This window comes from Tachypleus tridentatus, chromosome 3 (genome assembly GCF_004210375.1).
Source record: "Tachypleus tridentatus isolate NWPU-2018 chromosome 3, ASM421037v1, whole genome shotgun sequence".
Taxonomy (NCBI): Eukaryota; Metazoa; Arthropoda; class Merostomata; order Xiphosura; family Limulidae; genus Tachypleus; species Tachypleus tridentatus.
Genome location: NC_134827.1, coordinates 76,644,759 through 76,665,833, shown reverse-complemented (window position 1 = coordinate 76,665,833; position 21,075 = coordinate 76,644,759). Strand labels below are relative to the sequence as shown.

Here is a 21,075-nt window from a genome sequence, read left to right as displayed (position 1 = left end):
ATCAACACTAACCCCCCCCCCCCAACTGAGAAGTGGTAGAAGTAGTCAACATCACCATTCGTCAACTCTTGGGCTATTCCATATCAAAGAAAAAGTGGAGCTGCCAGAACATTATAACGTTCCCACGGTTTAGAGGGCGAAACTGGTGACAGTATTAGAACCCGTGACCTAAAGATAGTTAACCGAGTACTCGAACCATGCCAAACCAGATCATACCAAGAACATGAGCAACCTAGTCTCGGAACAAAGGTACAAGTGACCGTAATATGTTGTAGAAATGACCATGAGTTATAATTCATTACGACTAATCAAATACCTCAAATCGATAGCACCAAAATATTGTAGGTCGTTTTTTAAAATTCTGATCACCACGTGCTTAGTATTAACATCTTTCTAAGTACATCTATTTCGAAGAGCTCGAAAGACTTCAGTATGATGTCTTTCTTACTAGTTCAATTTACTATGCTTCCTTTTTTTAACAGTTTTCCTCCCGCACTGTCTCAGTAGACTAGTGGCAAGTTTATGAACTTACAATAAATGCTGAAATAGGGGGTTTCAGTACACATAATTCACTGTATAGTTTTGCACTAAAAATTAAGTTTAAAATAAACTGACCTTAAGAATTAGCGCTAATAGTAACATTTGATATTATTGCAGCATTGATTCCAACATAACGTTTTTTAGTTCGACCATAATACATAAAAACTCCAAAACAAAGAAGACAAAACATGCTTCACTGAGCTAATTTAAGACCACATCTTGATCGAAAAGTAATAATAAAGCTGACTAAATAAATGGGTTTCTACATGCGACCGAAAATCTTTCTGTGAAATTGAAAAAAAAAAAGTCAGTAATCAACGAGACTGAACATAAGACGTTGACATCAAAAGACGTAAACACTAAAATCTAGTTGACAATAGGCTTGAATTAAATATCATATTTTGATAGTCAAAAAAACGTATTTCATATAAGGCAGGAAATTGTTGGTTTATACCGAGGGTTGCGTATATTACATTAAAACAATTTCGAATATTCAAATTAGGAATTTAAGTGAACACGGCAGGTGATATAAAGTTGTGGTGAAACGGCTTATATCAGAACTATATTTTTAACGTCTTTGGTGTTACGTATGTTGTGTAATGATATCATATATTGATCATGTATGCAACATCCCTTGCGAGGCAAAATTGTCATACACTCATATAATAAAGATGTATTGATGTCAGGAATTTAGAATGTTCATGATGAGCATATTCTTTGCATTTAATGTCACTGAAAAAATAAAGAAATATAGATCAACTTGGGGTACCAGAATCATCCAGAAAAACACTTGCAACAAGATGTGCTTCAGCCGTGATAAGCGAATTGCAGCATTTTGTGACAGGTGAAGGACCGGGAACCCAGAGGTCAGTGATAAAATCCGTACACGTGCTCTAAGCAACAGTATTCGACACAACTAAGAAGTATTTCGATATCTAAGAGCGACACGGGTCACGTGTACACAAGTTGCTTCTATGACAAAGCTGTTCAACCGTCACAAACTTTAAGCAACTGCAGAATGAAACAATATTCACATTCGTCCATACAAAGACATAAAGATCAAAACGTTTGTGCATTTCTGTACCATTAATTGGTGCTATCGGACTGCTGAAATGAGTGCACGAATATAGCCATCCTCATATGCTGGATGGCTTATGGAAAGCATGGCGGGAGGAGTTGTGCACTTTGGCCAATACAGCCTTACAAAAGAGCCTTTTTCAATGAAAACTATGCCGCAGAGCTATCGATACAGTATATAAAAATAACATACATATATATAGGGAATGATAACATGGACTATAACGACTTGGGGAGGTTTCAAAGTAATTTTTACTATAACGTACAGCACCTTAGTATTCTATACTTACTGTGTAATATTATTTATACAGTTATTTCATTAAGAAGCTCATTAAACAAAGAGAAAGCCGTATTATCTTCCCAACAGGATTTGCAGTCTCGCCATAATGTCTGGAAGAGGTTTTGTAAGGGTAAAACTACTGCAAATAGAAGTTGGAGACGGGAATAGTCTGATGGACCCGTTCTGTGCTGTCAACCTGAAGGAAACAGTAAACAGTCCTGGTGAGTTGTAGCAAACGTGTATATAATAATTAGTTCTCTTCATAATACGTAAGAAGATAAAATAGTCATGTAATATCATAACTCAACAAATCTTGTCATTAAAAAAAAAAAAAAACAAGAATATGGTATACAGGGTGAAGAGGTATTGATAATGTTGTTTTTAAACAATTATCCTGATGAATATAATGTATCGTTAAGGATGGAACATTAATTATATCATAGAATCAAACTATTACATCCAGTCAACATCGATACACAGTTTTCCATCAGTATCCAACAGAGAGTAATTTGCTACCATCAAGATTTACATTTACTGTCCTTATTAGGTAAACCTAAGAACATGTGAGTGGATGGAAACAAGTATATGCTGCTATAATATGCCAACAACACTCTGATGCCGACGAGGTCTTTCGGTTATTACTGGGTTCGTAAAGTAGCTAAGATACGCCAGAAATATTAATGGCCTAGGTGTTATACATATCTTTTACTTTTAAAAGCGACAACTGTTATGTTGTGAACTAGATGAAGTAAGATGAGACATAATCAATTTACTCTGTACAGTCAACAATTAGACAATCTGTTGTGGTGTGAACAAGATGAAGTAGCAACGTATTCTATACAGTCAACCATTAGTCAATCTGGTGTGGCGTGAACTAGATTAAGTAAGATGAGACGTAATTTATTTACTCAGTCAACTATTAGACAATCTGTAATGGTGTGAATTAGATGTAACATTATTATATTTTCTTTGTAATAACACATAAAGATAAAATAGATTACTTTACTATACTAACCTTAGTATAAGGTAGACAGACGATAAAACATATTAACCTTTAATGGTCCAAATAGCCTTAGTATAGGGTAGACAGACGATAAAAAATATTAACCTTTAGTGGTCCAACCAGCCTTAGTATAGGGTAGATAGAAGATTTATATTTACTACGAAGACAAAAATATAACAGATAAACAAAAGTGACAAAAACACATTTGTCTGTACCAACAGTTTAAGTAACCTGGCAGATACAACATATGAGGAAGAGAATTTATGTAAATTATCGATTCATTCTTGACTACAAATCTAGAGGAGACAGTGAGCAGTCTGAACGATCAACATAATCACGTGGAAGAATTTATAGTTAGGTAGTAACGTATAACTTCGTTGTCACGTTCTGTTGTATTAACGGACATCTGGAATATCATTGTCCTCCCACATTCAAGCTAATATAAAAACATTCTACAGCAGCGTTAACCTCAGAGAACTAATGGAAATTATATTAAACACGTTCTAGAATTTCCACCTAACAATACACCAGACACTGAAAACGACTGTCACTATTATACACCAGCAGTCCAGAATTACGGGACGCGTTTTGGATAGAACTAACTATGCTTTCTTATGATCGATGAATAAACCTGTATCGACAACTCCAGCGTTACTATTAACAACAATAATAAGGAACAATAAATCTCATGACTAATTGGCAACAATAATAAGAAACAATGAATCTTATTAATAATTATCAGCAGTAATAAGAAACATTAAATCTTATGACTAATTACCAAAAATAGTAAGGAACAATAAATCTTGTGACTATTTATCAACAATAATAAGGAACAATAAATATTATTAGTAATTGTTTGGTTTGTTTGTTTGTTTTGAAATTTCGCACAAAGCTCCTCGAGAGCTATCTGTGCTAGCCGTCCCTAATTTAGCAGAGTAAGACTAGAGGGAAGGCAGCTAGTCATCACCACCCACCGCCAACTCTTGGGCTACTCTTTTACCACCGAATAGTGGGATTGACCATCACATTATACACCCCCACGGCTGGGAGGGCGAGCATGTTTAGCGCGACGCGGGCGCGAACCCGCGACCCTCGGATTACGAGTCGCACGCCTTACGCGCTTGGCCATGCCAGGCCATATTATTAGTAATTATCAACAATAATAAGGAACAATAAATCTTACGACTAATTACCAACAATAATAAGAAACAATAAACCTTGTGATTATTTATCAACAATAATAAGGAACAATAAATATTATTCGTAATTATCAACAATAATACGAGGTCTGTTCAATAAATACGCGGACTGACGTCATAAAACAAAATGTACTTTATTTAGAAGTTACAGGTCTGGGACCCCTTCAAAGTACTCTCCTCCCCAACGCACACACTTATCCCAACGGTGTTTCCACTTGTTGAAACAGTCCTGGTACGCTTCTTTTGTAATGTCCTCCAGCTCCTTCGTCGCATTTGCCTTAATCTCGGGAATCGTCTCAAATCTTCTTCCTTTCAAGGGTCTTTTGAGTTTGGGGAACAAGAAAAAATCGCAAGGAGCAAGGTCAGGTGAGTAGGGGGGGTGGGGAAGAACAGTGATCGAGTGTTTGGCCAAAAACTCACGAGTTCTGAGGCACAAATTTCGCAGCAACGCGGCGCATCTTCAATTTTTCGGTCAAAATCTCGTAACAAGATCCAACTGATATCCCACACTCTTCAGCAAGCTCCCTGACAGTCAGACGTCGATTTGCCGGCACCAGGGTGTTGATTTTGTCGACGTGTGGGTCGTCAGTTGACGTGGAAGGACGTCCAGGACGCTCATCATCTACAATGGACTGTCGACCATCCTTAAAACGTTCATGCCACTTGAAACATGCTGTACGCTTCATAGCAACATCACCGTAAGCCGTGTTAAGCATAGCAAAAGTTTCAGTCGCAGATTTTCCAAGTTTAACACAAAATTTCACAGCAAGTCGTTGCTCCTTCAGGTCATTCATTCTGAAACCCGCCAAACGAAAAAATCGCACCTCACTTAAAACCGCGTAGCTAATACACAAATGAAGATATCTGCAATCGGGAAAGAGCGTCGTAATCAGCTGATATGTGCAAACCTAGCGACACCAAGCGGATTCCCCTGGAATCAACTGGAGCCGCGCAATTCAAACAGTCCGCGTATTTTTTGAACAGCCCTCGTAAGGAACAACAAATTTTGTAACATTAAATCTTATGACTGCTTAGAAACAGTCATAAAAAACAATAACTCTTATTACTATTTATCAACAATAGTAAGAAACAATAAATCTTATGACTAATTAGCAACGTTAATTATCAACAACAATAAATCGTATAACTAATTATGAACAATAATAAGGAAAATAAATCTTATGACTAATTAACAAAAACAATAAATCTAATGAGTATTTATTAACAATAATAAGGAACAAAAAATCTTATTAGTAATTATCAACAGTAATAAGGAACAATAAACCTTATGACTAATTAACGACAATAATAAGAAACAGTAAATATTGTGATTAATTATCAACAATAATAAGGAAAATAAATCTAATGACTAATTAACAACAACAATAAGGAACAATAAATTTTTTGGGCCATCATGGTTCCTCATATCTATTTGTTGTGAATAGTAAACTTTTCTGGTTAGAAACAGTGCATTTTATAATTTTGTCTTAGTTATGTATTGTTTCATGATATATATTTATTGAATGCCATATCGTTCCCAGTAGCTCAGAGATAAGCATACAAATTTACGAAATTATGATTCAAGTGTTAGGACCCTTGGTGGGCATTGGACAGATATTTCATTGAGTTGTTTTTTTTTTGCTGTTCAGTTTGTTAGTTTTTCAACATGGTGTATTCTGACAAAAATTGTTTGTTTGTTTGTTTTTTTGGAATTTCGCACTAAGCTACTCGAGGGCTATCTGTGCTAGCCGTCCCTAATTTAGCAGTATAAGACTAGAGGGAAGGCAGCTATTCATCACCACCCACCGCCAACTCATGGGCTACTCTTTTACCAACGAATAGTGGGATTGACCGTCACATTATACGCCCCCACGGCTGGGAGGGCGAGCATGTTTTGGCGCGACGCGGGCGCGAACCCGCGACCCTCGAATTACGAGTCGCACGCCTTACGCGCTTGGCCATGCCAGGCCCCTGACAAAAATGAAAGTCCGTGAGATATTTCAAATTATTAATATTTAATCAGAAAAATGAATGACAAATAATTTGTCCTAAATAGATTAGGATGTAAAACATTAAACACATAATTTCTTTCTTTTGTTCTGTAAACGTACTTAGTTCTATCCTGTCCTCGTGCCCGGAATGGGCAGGTATTTAAGGCACTCGACTCGTAATCATAGGGTCGCGGGTTCGACCACCCCCGTCACACCAACCATGTTCGCCCTTTCAACCGTGTGGACGTTATATAGTGATGGTCAATCCCGCTATTCCTTGGTAAAATAGTAGCCCAAGAGTTGGTGGTGGGTGGTGATGAATAGCTGCCTTCTCTCTAGTTTTATACTGCTATATTAGGGACGGTTAGCGCAGATAGCTCCCGTGTAGCTTTGTGTGAATTGAAACAAACTAGATAAATGGGAAAAAATAAACTGAGGATGGATAGAAAAATACATTTTACTCAATTCTCATACAACAACAGAAAAACACGCACTCAAATCAGCGACAATAAAGACACGTGTAAATATATGTGAAATGTTCCGTTTCAGCTGCCACTTCTCTTGGTCGAAACAAATTAGGGAGAGCTAGCGCAGACAGACCTCGTGTAGCCTTGCGAGAAATTCAAAACAAACAATACTGTCGTCGATACCTTGATAGATAGACACAATATCAACATTAGACAGGTTTATTATTGGAGTGTTAAAGCATAATATTTATTGTTAAAATCTTTTCTATTAAGGGTTTTTAAAATTAAGATCTCAAGTACGTCTTAAGTACGTGTTTCTTATTTACGATTAGGGCTAAACATCAGGGCTTGGTGGTTAGTATATTTGTTTGCTTTCGCGCAGAACGACATTATCTGCTGTGTTCACTACAGGGTATCGAATCCCATTATCGAACATGCTTGCCCTTTCAGCTATGGGAGCATTACAATATGACGGTTAATCCAAATTTTCGTTAAAAAAGAGTAGCCCTGACGTTTGCAGTGGGTGGTGTTGACCACTTGCCTTCACTCTAGCCTATGGATGCTTATCGCAGATAGCTCTCGAATAACTTTACACGAAATTCGGCGTCCGTTCTTTGCTTTTAATTACGTTTCTGACAAAAGAGTGGCAAGTTAAACCAGGGAATCTTTAAAAATGTGCTTGTATAAGTGTGTATATACATATAGCTACATCTGCTACGGTATTCCACTCAGATCTGAACGATAGTTTATCGTAAAAACGAAAATATAAAACAGGTCTTTCAAAGTGAAAATTTTGTATTTTCTTTACTCCATCTCTTTACTGTTTATTTGTATTTCGATTATTTTTGTCAGTAAATTGTCTGTTAAATTATAAACACATCTATATAAAGCAGGGTTGTCTGTCTGGTGCAATGAGTTTAGAGAAAATACCTGAGTGAATTTCGATAAAATTTGGGGAAGCTTCTCCCGTGGCCGCCTCCTCTCCCAGTCTAAAGGTCAAGATTAAATGGACAAGCAATCGATGAATTCCAATTTAATAGCGATTTCAATTACCTTAACAATTAAACGTTTCACTAAATGCATTTTACTGACATTTTTGGTTAGTGATTAAAGTTCAGTAATTATATAGAAATCATCAAACGTGTCACTAAATGTATCATACTTGTAGTATGTTGTTCGGTTACACTCTTGTCTTGAATGGCATGGACACTGATAAAAATATTTTTTGTTCTGTTTTTACTGATTGGACAAAAACAGTTAACACTTAATGACATGTTATGTCCGAATTTTTATAACTTACTACATTTGTATAAGAATAGTTAAACTTCGAGCATAATTTCACAAATTACTTTTTTCTTTGAGGGGCGAAAGGTACAAAGAACATTGACCTGACGTATGCGTAATTTGTATATATGTATTAATCCATCTTAACCAGAAAATTTTTACAGAACCCTATGTAACGTCTTTGGGTAATAGTTAGAATAAATGTAAACTATTTCATGTATAGTGGTCCCTAGAAACTTAGAGAAGGCGTGATAGTCAGTTATCACGTATTCCTTAAAACACTGGTGTATCATGACAGTCGGATCTTAATGGAAGAACCCAAGAAATAAACACAGAAAGAGAACATCGAAAACCAGTGAATGGAGAGAAATACACATTCTTGAAGGTTATTTGAAGACAAATAAATAAAACCTATGTGAAGTTAGGTGCACTTAACGTTCGACAGTTCTTGGTGTTTCTCATTATTTGACGAGATGACAAGAAGGTAACGAAATTGAAAGATCTCACAGAACTGTGTATTCGTGATTTACGTATAAGGCTTGACGTTAAGTACCTTCTTGGCCATGTCCACAAGTGATTCCAGGAGAGAAATAAACCGTTGGATTTATAATAATTTTTATTTTTCTGTCCTTCGAACGAAACTTCATTTGGATCAAGTGGAAGAAATTAGTCCTACGTACAAAGAGACACAATTACTACATTTACATATTAAAAAAAGAAAAAGATAAGCGAAAGATACTGTTAGAAAAAATCAAACATAAATATAGTGTTAGAGATTATATTAAATTGAAGCGGTGTCTATCTATTCTCATAGATCAACGGATGAAGGCATATCCGTATCGAGGGGCTGATGTAAATGTCCCCTCATCATGTCTAGCTTTCTCAGTGATGGGTGTGTTATAAAAATGACAACCAAGTTTAAGAAGTCGAACAAAACCCCTATAATAGCGAGGGATGCTCACTTACTGTCCTTCTTCTGATTAATACTTGAAAATAGGGTCAGAATAGTTGAACTCCGGGGGTCTCTGATGCACCCGTTCTGTGCTGAAGGTTGGAGTCTAATAAAACTCAATAAATTACAGCGTTTTGCTAAAGAATAAATAAAGAAGAGTAATATGTTCAGTTTGACAGTTTTTTCTTCTAATATACAAATACTAGTACCAATATTAATATGTTTTCCTAAGAATTTAACTGGTTTCTGTCATGCCTTCGTTTGAAATTTAGATAATTATTTATTAAAACATATAAAAACCTTTTCTCATATTTCAAATATCTGTTCATTTTGTCCTGTACATAAGTGGAAGGTGAGGTGTGCTTTTCATTACACACAATTCAAAAACTATTTTTTCTTATTGCAAATCTACACAGGGGGCTATTCTGTAGTTCGACTCCCCTCACACGAAACATGCTCACCCTTTCAGCCGTGGGGGCGTTATAATGTTACGGTCAATTCCACTATTCGTTGGTGAAAGAGTAGCCCAAGAGTTGACGGTGGATAGTAATGACTAGCTGCTAAACTAGAGACGGCTAGCGCAGGTAGCGCTCGTGTAACTTTGCGCGAAATTCAAAACAAACCAAAGCCTGAGGGAGACACACACTGTTTTAAGAATTGTACTGTGATGTTGAGAAAACCCACTTGTAGAAAAAATATATATGTAAAAACGGCTCGTTTGGGTTGAGAAAATTTTTTACGTACAGGAGCGAACAACGTTGTTGTTCAAAATTATAACAGCACAATTCTTTATATGTAAAAACGGCTCGTTTGGGTTGAGAAAATTGTTTACGTAGAGTCAATATTATAACACTACAATTCTTTATATGTAAAAACGGCTCGTTTAAGTTGAGAAATTTTTTTTACGTAGAGGAGCGAACAACGTTGTTGTTCAAAATTATAACACTACAATTCTTTACATGTAAAAACGGCTCGTTTGAGTTGAGAAATTTTTTTACGTAGAGGAGCGAACAACGTTGTTGTTGAATATTATGACAGTACAATTTTTTATATGTAAAAACGGCTCGTTTGGGTTGAGAAAAATTTTTTACGTAGAGGAGCAAACTGTTATAATATTGAACAACAACGTTATTCGCTCCTGATTTTAGTGTTGTAAATCCGGAGGCATATCGCTATACTAGCGGTAGGCAACGGAATAGTATTAGATATTAAAATTAATTATTTCATATCTACTAATTTAACTTAAACAATGAACAGATGATGGAAAACATAGCATCTATTATTTTGATTTAACAAACAAATACAAACCACATACTGTTTGTTGGTAAAGCGGTAAGTCTACGGATTTACAACGCTAAAATCAGGGGTTCGATTCTCCTCGGTGGGCTCAGCAGATAACCCGATGTGATTCGATTTAAGAAAGGAGACAAATATATTATGTAGAGAAACCGAGTTTTTTGTTTGTTTAAGAACATCTACATAAAACATTACTAATCTTTAGGGCACAAACAGTACATTACACTCACTAGTTATAGGTTGAAACACAGTCAATCATAAAATATATTCACTAACTAAAAAAAAAGCAAACACGTAATATAATATCTAACTAAATAACCTCCACCAGATACCGTTTTACTAAGAATAACCTCCTAAACACATAGGTTTCCAATTCTGGTTTTCACTTTCCATAAAATCGCGTACAAAATAATAACTTTAAAGAGCTAACGAGTACGTTTTTGGAAACAGGAAATATTTCTTTAAACATAATAACTGAAATATTATAGGCTTACCTAGAATAACCAAAGCGAACAAATATTATTTTTTATGAAGGCAAAATTCTACTTTAAAACCATATTTAAAGAAATTGGTAGTAGCAAACGCCAAGAGTATAATGCTTAAAAATTGAAAAAAAAGCAAATATCTGAAAGTTTATAATTCATAAGCACTCGTGTCTCACTTACCAAAACCCCAATTCTGTTACCGCTTACCCCCTATGACATTCGCCTCTGCTGATCCCATATGGCATTTAATATAAATATCCTGTTTTAGTATCTACTGAATCTATAGAAATTGACTGGAATATAAGAATGTTTGTATTATTTGTTAATTCGAAATCTTTTTTCTTCAAGCCTCATTTGATGTAGCACCTTCAAACATGACTTTAGTTTATCCAGTCATGATTGCAAATGACTGCATTTAGCAAAAGCAAAATCCCTTTTTTCTTGTAGGAAAAGGAGTCCAACTAGTCCAACATAAAGAGACTTTATATCCAGAGTGGAATTCATGTTTTGACGTTCCGCTTTTCCGAGGTACGTGTTATTTTTCCAAATTTAACTAATATTACCATTTTTATAATATGAGCAACTGCAGGTTAAGATAACACATGGTAGTATTAGCTTAAAGTAAACACAAAACGTTTGTTTAATACGTAAACAGGAAAACAACGTCAGGACCACAGTTACAGGGCGAAGCAATAAGTGGAAACTTGCACAACCTACAAATTTACCTAATTTATAAGAAAGAACAACCTAGTAGAAAAGTTAATAAATAAATTTATAAGATCGGAGTTCGTACTCTGAATTTTGAGATCACCGAGAAAACATTTGGAATGGAAGATAAAGCTGAAATTTCGTCTCAACACTAACGCAAATACTACTCCAAGCTACGAATGGAACTGCTAAAACCCACTTATATTATGATATTTTGTTACACCTATATAAGTTAGTGATATTTTTAGTGGATTTTTCCCATTCTGAAAACTAATACTAAAAATATTTTAAATCAATTTTACTAATCATTTACTAGCCACAAACATGGGTTATTATGTGTTTTGTAAATTATATATTTTACAGCATGAAGTAACAACACTAATATTAACATAAAGTTAAGAAAACCATCATTTCAATTAAAACAGTGAAATGTGAAATATAATATTCTAATTAAACTAATTACAACAGTTGGTTGCTTCTCTTATTCGTTTCATGCAGAAGTATTAACAGTATAGTAAAAAGTTGCATTCATTAAAGTAAGATAGATATGTAAATACTCAGGATACAACCAAATGGTTGAATATTGCTGCTTTGAGAAGTTCAACGTTTAACGTAAACATTTGAAGTGAGGTGAAACGTTTAGAATTAATCATTCTAAGTAAACTTAACATTAAGCCTACAATGTACCAGTAGCCAGGCTTTGTATGTAGCCTAAAACGTTGCCAGTTAGGCCTAAGTGTTTAGCTTAAAAGGTTGATAGTTAGGCTTAGCAATAAATTTAAATGTTGCTAGTCAGGCTTGGTACTTAACCTCAAACGTTATTGGCCAGGACTATTTCACAATCTAAAACAACAGAGAGTAAGTAGTGAAAGTTTATAATTGTTAATCATTAAACCTCAGCACCATAGCAGCTCGTTTTAACAGTTAAATGATTCTTTTAAAATAGTTTCGGATAATAAAATAAAAAGAAATATATTTTTACTTAATTTGAATGAAACACCGGTTTCCATCCGAGTGAGGAGATCTAACAAATCGAATGTTATAAAAGTTTTAGAGGCAACCCTAATTGTTATTGGTTAGGAGTACCTCGGTGGAGAAATACATAGGAGAAGGAGCATTTGTTTAAGGCTTAGACCAATGATCATGCAGTATCGATCCATCCTAATCTCATGGGATACGTTACAGGAAATATATGTTTAAAAAAAATTCTGCGCTTAACCTCAATTTCTCAGCAACGAAGCTGAACTCCTTAAATTCTACGCGGTTACGAGACAAAGAAGAATATAAGTGTTAGCCGTCGAAAGCTTTTCTTGCGCGTTCCATTTTAACTTGATAACATTAGTGCCTTGTTTCGTCCCACAAGATCTGTCAACGATAATGTCACTTCTATGTGAGGCTAAATTCCAACTTTGCAAAACACGACCAAAGTGTAGACTTTAATAAACGTGTTTGAAATTTAAAAAAGTAACAATAACACAATTTGTGACGTTCATAAGATGAAATTAGTAGTAGAGTAGAAGAATACTGTGGATAAAAATCAGATATGTTGATATTTTGAGAGAATGAAGGCAAGAAACAGTCTTGAAGTTTGTAAGAACGACAACAACAACACAAACATATATATACTGCAAGAAGTAATGGGAAGTAAAGAACGAACTTCGAATATTACAATTTCAGTAACGATTATATAATGGTGTTTTGATATAATGTATGTTGCAAAACTGCATTAAACCAAAGTTCAGATAAAAGAATAATAAAAAAGTTATGAACTGTGAATATCTTAGGAAATCGGTCTTCATAACATGATTTAAGATAATTTATTTTTCAGTTTAGTTATGCAGACACATTGTACAAAACTTGTAGACAGTGAAATTTCTGATATATCTATGGCAAAGCAAAGAACAATTCATAGTTACAAAGACCAAAAGACACCTCGTCGATCACGTGATCTGAAAGCTATATAGTGTTATACTGACTTTAGTCACCCAGTCATTGGTCGTATTATAGCCTTTAATTGTAGAGTAGTTGGTAGTACAGTCTTTGGTTCTACAGTGGTTGGTAGTACAGCCTGGGGTTATACAGTCGTTGATCGTACAACTTTTATTTGTACATTCTTGGCTCAGTTGTCATTACGAAGCCAACCACATATTTAACAATCATGTACTACGGATAGGTCATGAATATAAGCCAGTTAATTATAGTAGTTTGTTTGTTTGTTTTTTTTGAAATTCGCACAAAGTTACACGAGGGCTATCTGTGCTTGCCGTCCCTAATTTAGTAGTGTAAGACTAGAGGGAAGACAGCTAGTCATCACCACCCACCGCCAACTCTTGGGCTACTCTTTTACGAACGAATAGTGGGATTGACCGTCACATTATACGCCCCCACAGCTGGGAGGGCGAGCATGTTTAGCGCGACGCGGGTGCGAACCCGCGACCCTCAGATTACGAGTCGCACGCCTTAACACGCTTGGCCATGCAGGGCCTAATTATAATAGACTGTTAAAAGTGTTTAGACTGTCGCTACAAGAATGTGGAACCAACGATTTTCCTAGTTCGACAACATAGATCATCATTCATAGTAGACTCAAACGAATACCAGCTATCATTTAAGGTACCTGTTTCGAGGTCCAGTTAAATGTGTACAGCCGTAACTGGTTGTCATATCAGTATGCAAGCAGTTAGAAACGCACGTCTGAAGGCCAACGTTTGTGTCAGCCATTAATAAAGTGTATTAATACTTTCAGTAAAAAACAGTTCAAACCTAAAGAGTTAATGGACTAGCTAGCGACATCTAGAGAAATAAACTTTCAGCACGATATAGTCGTTTATAGAGAACCTAGAACCGGATCTAATCCCGTTTTTATACAGGAAAATAGCGAATATGGCAGCAACGGTTAGGCAGGAATGATGAATGTTCCGCTCGTTATATTCTGGGAGTGATACTCGTCTCGCGTCGTAGTGATCACATTCTGTGCTCTTTCGTCCTGTTATATATTGGTGTATTTAGTTTTCGCTTTAGTTTTCTAAATTTCTAGAAAATGTGAAATTGACTAAGTGATGTGGTCTGCGCGCTTGCTGGAATTTATTTCCACCAAATATTCATGGAAATTTTGAGAGCACGTCACATCCCCTTTGATGTGAAGCTGCTTTGTTGTAGAGCGCTCCTCAGAAGTTTAATCATACAACAATGTTGTTGTTGTTGGTGAAAAAACGGTATGTGGACATAAAGTATCTTGAAGACGTAAATGAAATGTGTGATATGTTCAATTACGAGTGCAGACTAAATAACCAATCACTTGTTTACCAGATCGCAGTTATGATATGCAAAATGTATAAAAATTAGTTCATTGATACTAGAAAAAAAATATCATTATAAAAACACTACGTTTATTGATACTAGAAAAAAATATCATTATAAAAACATTACGTTTATTGATGTGCGTGTGTGTTTCGTATAGCAAAGCCACAAAGGGCTATCTGCTCAGCCCACCAAGGGGAATCGAACCCCTGATTTTAGCGTTGTAAATCCGGAGACATACCGCTGTACTAGCGGGGGGGGGGCACGTTTATTGATACTAGAAAAAATATCATTGTAAAAACACTACGTTTATTGCTGCTAAATATTGAAAACAAATATTAGGTTTTTCGAAAAATAATGGCGGAATTTAAATTTTAATTTTAATAAGAAATAAAAACTTCAAAAGCAATTTTATTAATCAAAATATGAACCAAATGAATCTACACACTTTTGTCAACGAGAAACAAGATAATTTATGTCACGACGATAAAAACTCTGAAGTCCTAAAACTCAGAAATTCTTTAAAGCCATTCTCTGATGCTTCTCTGTTGTTGATTTTTTTTTTCCTCTAAAATGTTGCCCAAATGCTTGAAAAACTGGTACTCGGTGGGTGACAGGTCTGTGGAGTAAGGAGGATGTGGGAATGTTTTGTAGCCCAATTCACTGAGCTTTTGGAGCGTCATTAAAGAACGTGTGGCGAAACAAGACTGGTCCTCTTCGATTGACTAATGATGGCATTGGTCCACGCAACTTTCAATGCATTTCTTCCAATTCTTGACAGTAAACCTTCGCAGTGATATTGTGGCTCTGGTTGAGCCAGTTGTAATGGATAATACCGGTCATAGACTACCATACAGCGACCATAATATTCTGTTGGTGCAACTTTGGCTTTGGGAAGTATTGTTAAGTTTCATTGCAGTTAAGTTCTTGCGCAGATCGCTTTCTGTTGTCTTAAAGTATCCACTCGGCGTCGCAGATGACAATTCGATAAAGAAATGTGTCATTTCTGTTGAGCAAAATCTATATAGAGCACAGTTCAAAATGGTGATTTTTTTCCCGAGTTTTCACAGAGTTCGTGTGAAATAAATAGCAGTTTTAAATTACCTACCTTTAATACACCATTATATTTTGACAGTATTAATTAAATACAGAAATTTTCATATTAACAAAATTTTAAAAACAAGTGGTATTTATGGAAATAAGAATTATAAAGTAATGGTAGTTCCTGTCAAAATATCTTTTTTTTTGTACAAGAAGTTTTTAAAAATTGATAAAATGTAATTTAATAAAGTGAAATCTAGCACACATAACAGCTGGGCTACCTTTTCAAGATAAGTGTTAAGCTCTTTCACTTTTCCAATTTGTTCGAGATGGTCCGAAATTGTAGAAATACCAACCCAATTCTTGTGCCATTCCCCGAACAGTTTGGCGCGAGTTTCTTTCCACTAATGTTCTCATATAGACGTTTTCAGCACAAGAAGGACACCCTCTGCTCTCCTTATCATCAAGACTCACATCTCCATTATGAAACTTTTGGAACCAACTCTGTACTGTACGTTTAGAGGAGGTTCCTTTGACCCATGCTTGGTTGATATTATGAGTTGTTTGTAATGTATCATGACCAAATTTGAATTCATGCAAAAAATGATGCGCAATTTTTACATTAATTGTAAGGGTATGAAATATTGGAAATTTAGTTTTAGAAAATAATAAAAGCACTAATGAATAGAATAAAACTTCAGTTATGCAATGGTGTATATAACGTCGTAAAAAGACGGGTTTCTTATCCCTTTCAACTACAAAAACTTGGAATATAAAAATACGTGATTATTTTCAGAACAACCTAATACAAAAATACTACGTTTATTGATACTAGATCAAATATAAGTATAAAAAAACACACATTTAACTGATATAAGAATACAAAATGTAATTTCATTGATATAAGGTCAAATATAAGTATAGAAAACAAGTTTTATTGATAACAGATCAAATATAAATATAAAAAAAGCTCTAGTTCCATCAACACTAGATCAAAAATATATATAAGGCCTAGTTTACACCAGTTAAACTCTTAAATTAAAATACTGGTGTTCTAACTCTTGCTTGGTTATTTGATTTTCAATCTGATTCATTCTTTTTAGACGTGTAGATCTAAAATAAACATATTTGTTTATGTTATATCATAGACATTTTGTCTACCGCGGGAAATCGTATCCGTATTATCGTTGTAAACTTTAATAAATGAATAAATACTCTAACTTTAATATTCTAATTACTGTAATTCTATATTATAGCTCGAGTATTCTAATTTTTATAATTCTGTATCCTAGGGTCCTTCGCTCATATCCTAGTTATGGAGAAACCCAGTAAACTACTTGCCGACCTACTAATTCCAGCTCAGGTCTTATCTGACAAATGCACCGGTGTAGAGGGCGTTGGAACATTCTGGGTATGTTACTTAAGGTAGTATATCACCTTACACAATAGGTTTAATTATTTAAGGTACCAAATCACCTCACACAGTGGGCATAGTTTCTTAAGGTACTACATAACCTTACGCAGTGAGTTTTATTACTTAACGTACCACATCACCTCATACAATGGGTTTAATGACTTAAGGTACCACATCATCTCACACAGTAGGTTTAATTTCTTATGGTACCACATCATCTTACACAGTAGGTTTAATTTCTTATGGTACCATATCATCTTACACAGTAGGTTTAATTTCTTAAGGTATCACATTATCTCACACAGTAGGTTTAATTTCTTATGGTACCACATCATCTTACACAGTAGGTTTAATTTCTTAAGGTATCACATCATCTTACACAGTAGGTTTAATTTTTTGAGGTACCACATCACCTCACATCGTGGATTTAATTACAGTATCAGTGTTTTAATGTCGGGATATCGATACAGTAACGTGGTTTTAATGTGACGTGTAATATATCTCTTCAATTACATAACGCGTCTTTTTATCCTGTCAAATATATAACATGTCTGTGTATCCTGTTAATTATATAACGTTTCTTCATTCCAAATCATATTACGTGTATCAATTTTGTAGTTTGGAGTAACACGTGATCTTTATTTCAAAACTGAAGCTTTGATTTTACTAGTGTAGAATTGTCTCTTATCTTGAGAACCTAATAAAACCAAACCGATTGGAAACAAAATTATATTGTCAGCAGCGCCTTTTACGTCTCATTTTTCATGAAGCTTTATTAATGTTGCTTTTATATGAGAAACAAAAATCTGAAACGTAGCTGAAGTTTATTACACTTAAATAGAAGATGGCTATCATCTTTCTGATAAACCTCAGCAGAAGATGGCTATAATCCTTCTAATAAACCTCGTTGTATGACTCGTAAATTCGGAAGAAAAAAAAAACATTTTTTCCAGTAATAAAAAATGAAAACACCAAAGACATTACGTTCACAACAACATTCTTTTAAGAAAGTATAAAAATATATAATTACCAGAATGATGGTCACAGAAACAGCTTCTACAAAACCTGTTTACAATCACGTGTTTTCTAAACCTACAAGATAAAAGGGTTTTCTCATTCCCCAATACATCAGCTATTCTACCAGTGCCATAGACAAAAATAAGAGAACAAGACTTAATTCTCTGGAACAAAGTAAAATGGCTTGTTTTAATTTCGCGCAAAGCTACTCGAGAGGTATCTGCGCTAGCCGTCCCTAATTTAGCAGTGGAAGACTAGAGGGAAGGCAGCTAGTCATCACCAACTCTTAGGCTACTCTTTTAGTAACGAATAGTGGGATTGGCCGTCACCTTATAACGCCACCACGGCTGAAAGGGTGAGCATGTTTGGTGTGACGTGGATTCGAACCCGCGACCCTCGGATGAGGAATCGAGTGCCTTAACCACCTGGCCATGCCAGACCAAGTAAAATGGTAGAAATCATTTTAAATTAATATCTCTGTATATATTATGGAGTTACTTGACTTTGTCATCTTCATCAGTACAACCAACAATTATTTGCAACGTACATTGTTTCAGTTTTATACATGAAAGAGTTTTATCTTAGTTTTATGTATATAAACGTATTATCGTCATAATTACAAGACAACTATATTCTTGTTTTACTGGTAATTACAGTGGCTTAGAAAGTGACTCATATTTATAACGTGGATGAATGTAGAGTATTCTGCCATCAAACTCCTAATGTATGGGAATAATAAACGTTATGGTTACTGTTATCGTAATCTCAGCATGTGCAACATACCCATATTCACTAGCAGTTGCCATGTGTTGTATCTGAAGCCATAAGTGAAAAGCCATTACTTTGAAAGTCGGTAATTTCCGACGTTCTCTGTAATTACCTATTGACGTTGGATACGTTCTTCTCCTGCTCAGTAAACGGAATGAAGGAGGAACATGATATTTCTTTACGTAAACCTTGATGGAATCCAGTCTACTTCAAATAATACACTGTTACTCAGTTAAGATTGCTTATATAATTTATGGACTTCGTATTATCCAACAAACGTGATAGTTTAGATTTATAGTTCCAAATGGCAAACATGAAAACATACTTTCCTCGTCTTTCTTGATTCGGGTAACTTTAGAATTGACATTAGATACACTTTGCATAAAATATATTAGTACTAGGTTTATTATACTTTCAACACTACGTTCTGTATTCAGTCCCTTAAGGATTTTCTAAGATAAGAACAATAGTGTATTAGGAGCACGCTGTCGATAATACAAATGGACATAAAGTGGCTGAAATATTAATATACACTTATCTGCTAGAGAAACCCTAAGGAACTAAGTAAAAAAATGTGTAATGTTAAAACTATAATAGTTCTAATACTAATTTCTTATGACAAGTATATGTTTGTTTTGTTTTTGAATTTCGAGCAAAGCTACGCGAGGGCTATCTGCGCTAGCTATCCATAATTTAGAAGTGTAAGACTAGAGGGAAGGCAACTAGTCATCAGCACCCGCCGCCAACTCTTGGGCTACTCTTTTACCAACGAATAGTGGGATTGACCTGTCTCGTTATAACGTTCCCACGGCTGAAAAGGAGAGCATGTTTGGTGTGACTTGGATTCGAATCCACGACCCTCAGATTACGAGTCGAGTACTATAACCACTTGGCCATGCCGGACCCACACACGCACACACACACACACACACACATGTAACTAAAAGAGTAGGTTACGCTGATGGGAAGCTTTTTAAATTTAATCAAACTTCCTAAAAATTAAATTATGAGTAGGGTATAAAGAACAATTTCACAATATGCGTAAAGAAGGGGTGGATATGGTTATTACTATGCATTATAAAGAGGAACTTATTTGGGGAGTGGATCTGTCATTCCTCAGAGCCCAATCTCAGACTGCGGTGTTTATGTGTGAATTCTATATTGGAGAAATAAGTAGAAAAATGGAAACCAGATTCAAAGAACATAAAAAGTCACCTTCACACGTTTTCGAACACTGCAAGTCAAATAAACACAACATAACTATAGAAAACACTCAAATACTAAATAAAGAAACAAACATAAACAAACGCAAAATTAAAGAAGCCTTACTTATACAACAACTTAAACCCAAAATAAACCAATACAAAGGAACACCTTTATATCTATATTAAAAAAATAATATAATAGATAATAATAATAAAATAAATAATATAAAATTATATATTCAAAGATCTAAGCATGCCCTCTACATTCCGACACTCAGTTACACAACCCCTTTCAAACATCTGGTCAGCTTCCGATCAGTTACCACTCTCTTTCTTTGTGAACCTGACGATGACCGAAGAAGGTCGAAACGTTGTTCAGTCATCTACGTAAAATAATTTTCTCAACCCAAACGAGCCGTTTTTACATAAATATTATGTGTGAATTGTTTTCCCATTGTTAGAGTACCAGTACAATTACCATGTTAAGTTTGAATTTTTTTCCCAGTACTCGAGTTTTGAAAACACTGCTACATTTGATGTCCTTTACTAGCAAAGTCAGTCAGTTCGTCATGTTTTTATTACACCCTTTGGCTCAAAGTGTATTTTGTATTGGGAACAGATTTAACCCATTTTAACCTCACAGTCGTTGAGATGCCCCACACGGTCATCAGGTTTGCTCGGAACACTACGTACCTAAACCCTTACGTGTGTAGGCTAGGAAAACCACGTGACTATTTTATATGCATTTAGCAGCACTGCCTTTAAGTTTGATAAACTTTGTACATTGAGCTACAAAATACTGCAACCAAAACAATATTTCATACATTGAAATTAATTGTAGTCATATTTCCCCAACTTAGAAAAGGCGTTCATTTTTATTTATTTTTTTATTTTCTAACATTTATTTTATTTTAAAACAGCTAAAGTAATGAAACAACGGGAATCTTATTTCCAACCCCCTGACCCATTTTTGTAATATACGTTTTCTGTTTCTAACATGCTTAGGTTAAGTTTGTTTGTTTGAGAGCAAGGCCACATTGGGTTATCT

General features: G+C 35.1%; 1 protein-coding gene across 2 annotated transcripts in view; it reads left to right on the top strand.

Moving 5' to 3' along the window:
• The window catches only part of LOC143247243 (putative protein kinase C delta type homolog), a 64,413-nt gene that overhangs the window by 9,808 nt on the left and 33,530 nt on the right, over positions 1-21,075 (top strand). The window contains exons 2-4 of one of the 2 annotated variants that reach the window (XM_076494961.1): positions 1,965-2,118; positions 11,022-11,102; positions 16,916-17,034. In XM_076494961.1, the coding sequence (XP_076351076.1) occupies positions 2,004-2,118; positions 11,022-11,102; positions 16,916-17,034 (315 nt within the window). In that variant the 5' untranslated portion in view covers positions 1,965-2,003. The remainder of the gene's footprint in view (positions 1-1,964; positions 2,119-11,021; positions 11,103-16,915; positions 17,035-21,075) is intronic. The other variant, XM_076494960.1, reaches the window with a different exon arrangement.